This window comes from Rhincodon typus, chromosome 10 (genome assembly GCF_021869965.1).
Source record: "Rhincodon typus isolate 14 chromosome 10, sRhiTyp1.1, whole genome shotgun sequence".
Lineage (NCBI taxonomy): Eukaryota > Metazoa > Chordata > Chondrichthyes > Orectolobiformes > Rhincodontidae > Rhincodon > Rhincodon typus.
Window position 1 is genome coordinate 7,437,244 of NC_063341.1, and position 6,000 is coordinate 7,443,243.

A 6,000-nucleotide genomic window follows, 5' to 3' on the forward strand; every position below is an offset into this window, starting at 1 on the left:
CTGGAGATCTCCCTTTCACAGCTTCCCATCTCATAGTCCACCAATCTCACACAGCTTGCTTCTACTTCCTTCCCAAAATCCACAACCAGGACCGCCCTGGCAGACCTATCATTTCTGCCTGTTCATGTGCCATTGAACATATTCCTTCCTATCTTGTCCCTGTTATCCTAAGCCCTTGTTTTGCCTTTTCTCACTTACATTTGTGATTCTCCTGACACTTTACGTAGGTTCCATAATTTCCAGTTTTCAGGTCTGAGCTGCCCTCTCCAGTCATTCTGCACATCCATTATCCATCAGGATGTCTGAAGACTGTTCACTTCTTCCTTGAAAAGAGGCCTATCTGGTCACTAACAACCTCTAGCTTCCTTTACCTGGCCGAGCTCATTCTCATTTTGAACAATGTCTCCTTTAACTCCTCTCACTTTCTCCAAGTCCAAAGATGTGGCCAATGGTACCCACGTGGGTCCCAAGTATACCTGTCTCTTTGTGGAGTATGTGGAGCATTCCTTGCCCCTGTGCGACTCGGGCCCCCATCCACAACTCTTTCTGCGGTACATCAATGATATCATTAGTGCTGCTTCCTGTTCTCTTGAATTGAGAAGTTCATCGCTTTGGTCCCAATTTCCATTCTTCTCTCACCTTCATCTGGTCCATCATTGCCTCTTGGCTATTCCTCCTTGGCTTTACTGTTTCTATTTCTGGGACAGGTTGCTCACCAAAATCCATTACAAGCCCCTCGCCTCCTGCAGTTATCTGGACTACACCTCCTCACATTCCCTTTCCTGGAAGAATTGCATTGTATTGTCCCAGTTTCTCTGTCTCTGTCCCATCTGTTCTGACGATGTCACCTTCCATCAGAGAGCCTCTGACATGATCTCCATGTTTCTCCACCGAGGATGCCTTCACCGTAGTTGAACATAGAACATAGAACAGTACAGCACAGTACAGGCCCTTCGGCCCACGATGTTGTGCCGACCTATTCTCCTACTAACATCAATATTATCCTACTAAGATCAATAGTTGAAAGGGTCCTCAATCATATCTGAGCCATTTTCAACACTTCTGCCCTTACCCCTTCCCCTCCCTTTCAGAACAACAGTAAGGCTCATTCCCCTTGTCCTCACTTTCCACATCACCATTCGCTGCATTCAAAGGATCATCTTCTGTCATTTTCACTACCTCCAGCAAGATGCCACCACTAAACACATCTTCACCTCCCCTCTGCTGTCAGCATTCACAGGGACCATCCCTACATGACAATCTGATCCAATCCTCTATCACTCCTAACACTTCCTCATTCTTCTATGACTCCTTCCCATGCAATTGTAGAAGGTGTAACACTTGCCCATTGACCTCCTTCCTTGTCACTGTCCAAAACCTCATACACACTTTAGAGATGAAGCAGCATTTCATTTGTACATCTTTTAATCCAGTTTACTGCATTCGCTGCTCGCAATGCAGTTTGCTTTACTTTGGTAAGACTAACACACAGACTCGGTGACCGCTTTGTGGAACACATCCCTCTGACTGTAAGAATGACTCTGACCTTGTGGTTTCTTGTTATTTTGTCATTACAATAAACCACTGTCTTCCCGTGCTAACATTACTCTCCTGGGCCTGCGACAGTGCTTCAACGAAGCTCAATGCAAATTCAAGGAACAAAACCTCCTGTTCCCACTTGGACACTTTACAGCCTCTAGCATCAACATGGGATCCCACAATTTCAGACCGTGACCTCTGTACTCCCATTGCTCATACATTCTCCCATGCGCCTCTGGCCATGTCTTGTTTGTCTTGTATTGAGTTTGCTGTCTGCAGTGCCAGCCCATTTTCTCCTTTTCACAGCTAACATTTACACCTATTTGATATATCTCTCCCTCCTTTACCATCTTTATCACTACCTTTGTCTTTTGCACTGGCCACCATCACAATGTGTTCATTTGTTCTTCCTCCCCCTCTATCATCAGTATGAACAAAAACACAACTTCCCAGCTCCTTTTTCAGTTCTGAAAATCATATCAGACTTCAAACGTTAACGCTGTTTCTCTCCACAGATGCTGTCAAACCTGCTGAGTTTCTCCAGCACTTTTTTTCATTTCAGATTTCCAGCATCTGCCAGTGTTTTGCTTTTGTCACTACAACCCATTACATTCTCCTCGTTGTACTTGTCCGACCTCTTCCTCCACAAAAAGATCAAAGTTTGCAGATGCTGGGAATTTGAAATGAAAAGAAAATGGTGGAAATGCTCAATAGGCCAAGACAGCTTCTAGGGAGAGAGAGAAACCAGATTCAGTGTTTCAGGTTGGTGGCCTTTTATTAGAACAAGAAAATGTTAAAGATGTAACATTTGTATAGTGAGAACAGAACAGGGTATGAATGGAGGGAAGGAAGGTACATAAGGGAAATCCCCTGAGTTAGAGTACAGGCTAGGACTAACATGTGTTCATTCATGGGATGAGGGCATTGTTGGCTGGGCCAGCATTTATTGCCCATCCCTAATTCACCCAGAGGGCTGTTAAATGTCAACCATATTGCTCTGGGTCTGGAGTCACATGTAGGCCTGACCAGGTAAGGGCATTAGTGAACCAGATAGGGTTTGCCCCCCCCCCCCAACAATTAGCACATAGTCATTATTAGACTCTTAATTCTTAATTGAATTCAAATTCCACCATCTGCAGGATTTGAACCCAGGTCCCCCGAAACATATCTGGGTCTCCCAATTAACAGTCCAGTGATAATACCACTAGGCCATCACCTCCCCGTTATGCTTGTACCAAAAGGGATACTGGTGCAAAACAAGCGGGGTTAGTAATGGGACATGCATAGAACCAAAAGGTGGTAACAGCAGATTCATTCCTAGTTCTGAGTAATTCCACCTTATTCTGCATTTCATTCCCGGTTTGTGTCAGCTGGAATTGTCCTGCTTGCTCAAAGTATTAACTACAATTCTAAATTTTGACCATTGGCACCTCTGTGTAGCTTGTGATCTGTTTTGAGTAGTGCTGTTCCTGATTACCAGCGTTAAGTCTTGTGGAACCGTTTGACAGGGCTATTGCTCCTCAGTGGAGGATGGTGTCTGGCATGCTGCCCCTTTTGTACTCATGTGTCTCATATTAGGAGAGGTGATATGTCAGTTGGGTCTGAAGGTATTCAGGCTTTTACACTTTGTCCACCAATGGCATATGTTTCTTCGCTTTGTCTTTAGTCCTGGTGTCATGTGAAATGTTGGTGGGCTGGGTCTAATGTATGTCGGTTGAATAAACACCAGTCAGTTAGGTACTGTTAACTAGAGCTGATTTAATTAGTTCCATGTTCTTCTGCTTTGAATTCAGTGTCATTATGGAATCCAATTTTTCTCATGGTAAGGCCTTCTGAAAAACTAGTGAGGTTTTCTAATATTTTTTAAAAGAAGAAAAGGACTGCTCTTAATCCAAACCATTCTCACACTGTTGTTTTCATTTAGTCCACATGGGAAGATGGGACTGGGTCAGTGGAACAATCTAACCTCCATAATTGGTACAATCCGCCAGATGACCATTTACCCAAAACATCAGATATGTTTTATAGAAAGGGCATTCACACATCTGGAGGCTGTGACCCATTAATAGGTGATTGAGAAGGAGCCTGCAGGAGAATAAGTAACACTGAGTGCTGGCACTTCATTTTTTACTGGTGTTCACTGTCACGCACCACTGAAACCCAACCTTTGAATGGCTGTGTTTCTGGCAGCAGTACTTCACACTGTGAATTGTTTTTGCCTTAAAGTAAACCCACCTCTGGGCAGTTGCAAGAAAGTACATTTGGTTTATCTTCTCTAGAGACTGGAAATGTTCACTAAGCTCCAGTAACATTCTGTTCTTCCTAAATATCAAAGGAGACAGTGTGGAAGCAGGCTGTTCAAGCCATCAAGTCAACGCCAACTCTCCAAAGAGCATCCCACCCAAACCCTGCCCCTGCATATCCTATGGCTAAATCACCTAACCTGCACATCTTTGGACTGTGAGAGGAAACTAGGGCACCCAGAGGAAACCCACACAGACATGGGGAGAGTATGTAAACTCAAACACAGACAGTCACCCGAGGGTGGAATTGAACCCAGGCCCCTAGCGCTGTGAGGCAGCAGTGCTAGCCATTGTTCCACCCTCTGCTGTTGATGAATGCCTTGTACCAAATTTGATGAATGTTCTCAATTGCTCTTCAACCCCTCATATGCCATTTTAAGGCAAAATCAAAATGAACAGTTGAGGGAGAAAGGGATAAAAGGACATGTAGATCAGATGAGATGAAGGTGGGTAGGAAGGAGGTTCATGTATAGCAGAATAGTTGGGCCAAATGGCCTCTTTCTATGCTGTGCATTCCCTTTAAGGTTTAGTGACCTGATCCTCCTCCACTGACACAAGACTCTCCCTCTGGTGTCTGAAATGTTTCTCCAAATCTCTCTCCTGGATGCTTTCAGTTTACAAAGTGTTGAGGTTGTTTCTCGTGCGGATTGACTGTTCCACCATACTGTACTGTTTCAGCAGCTGATGTCTGTATTCTGGCACCACAACCACTGTTACTGCAAGCCAGCCCAGTGCCCTGAGGCAACTTGGAACTTACAACTACAGCCATCCTTTTGGTGCGGAGGGAGTCCTGTTACAAATGCTGGCTGACTTTGAGATCTGTCTTGTGGAGGGCAAGTGAAAACAACCCAGGAAATACAGGACACAGCCATCGGTTTTCCAGCTCTACAATGCTGCTGGTAAACCCCTGTTGGGTCCTAGTGCATTGCAAAAAATGGGCCAGTATGAGAAGCCCCCTGCTCGCTGCTGCATGTTAGGCTTGATGGAAATACTAATGCCACCTTGGCTTTGTTGACCCATCGCTGAGTCAATAGATTACATATTCAAGGAGACCATGTAAACCAGGCAAACATTACCAGGCAGCATTTCAAATCTAATGCTGATATTGGCTGTTTGTGTGCCTTCTTTGCAGCCATGACTTTGTATTCCTCACTGTGTTCTATCACCCTGTGATCTTTGTATGTTATGATCTGCGTGGACTGTGTGCAAAACAAAACTTTTCACTGTACTTGGGTACGTGTGACAATAATAAATTAAATCAAATTACCGTACAGTCCTGAGGAAGCTGCTGCATTGACCGGGAGACATTAAAAAATTCCTATCATTCTTAAAGAGGAGAACAAATGATTTCTCCTCCAGTCCTGCCTTCAAACGCCAGCATCAAGACTCGTTGACTGATCAGTCGTCTTGTTGATGTTTGTATGATTCTTTTCTGTGTTTAGCTTGGGTGATGTATTTACTTAGAGAGCAAAGTCACAGCATTTTTCATTGACTCGATGTAAGCAGAGTTCCTGGCAACATTGCTAGGTTATGTGGTCTGACATTTCATGTAATTTCCACTCTGCCTTTCTTTAGGCGAGCCCAGTCTCTGTTACGTTCACGATGGGGACGGAGTCTGTGAGGAATTTGAGAGGAGAAGTAGTGTTCGTGACTGTGGCTTTCCCACACCAGAGGGTTTCACTGACCAGTGGGCAGCCCAGGCCTTCACCCCTCACCAGGATGACAGGAAGTGTCCGGTTAAAGTGGTAACTGGCCAACCTGCCTCAACTAAGGTAGGCAAAAAGTTGATACCAAATAGATGAATGCGAACTATATATTAGCAATTAACAAGGTAAGGAATCCTTCAAGAGATTAGGATTACTTCAAGAAAGGAGCATTGCATATATCACATTATATACCACAACACTAACACATTCAAAGATAGTAGGGGATAACAAGGTATAGAGCTGGATGAACACAGCAGGCCAGGCAGCATCAGAGGAGCAGGAAAGCTGACGTTTCGGGTGTGGACCCTTCTTCAGAAATGGGGGAGGGAAAGGGGACTCTGAAATAAATCGAGAGAGGGGGAGGCGATGATGGAAGGTGGATAGAGGAGCAGATAGGTGGGGAGAAGACGGACAGGTCAAGGAGGCGGGGATTGAGCCAGTAAAGGTGAGTG

The 6,000-nt window shown here is 44.8% G+C and overlaps 1 protein-coding gene across 1 annotated transcript in view; it reads left to right on the forward strand.

Moving 5' to 3' along the window:
* The window catches only part of LOC109930284 (pappalysin-2), a 340,597-nt gene that overhangs the window by 170,117 nt on the left and 164,480 nt on the right, over positions 1-6,000 (forward strand). Inside the window, exon 10 of the mRNA XM_048602074.1 lies at positions 5,418-5,614. Within this exon, the coding sequence (XP_048458031.1) occupies positions 5,418-5,614 (197 nt within the window). The remainder of the gene's footprint in view (positions 1-5,417; positions 5,615-6,000) is intronic.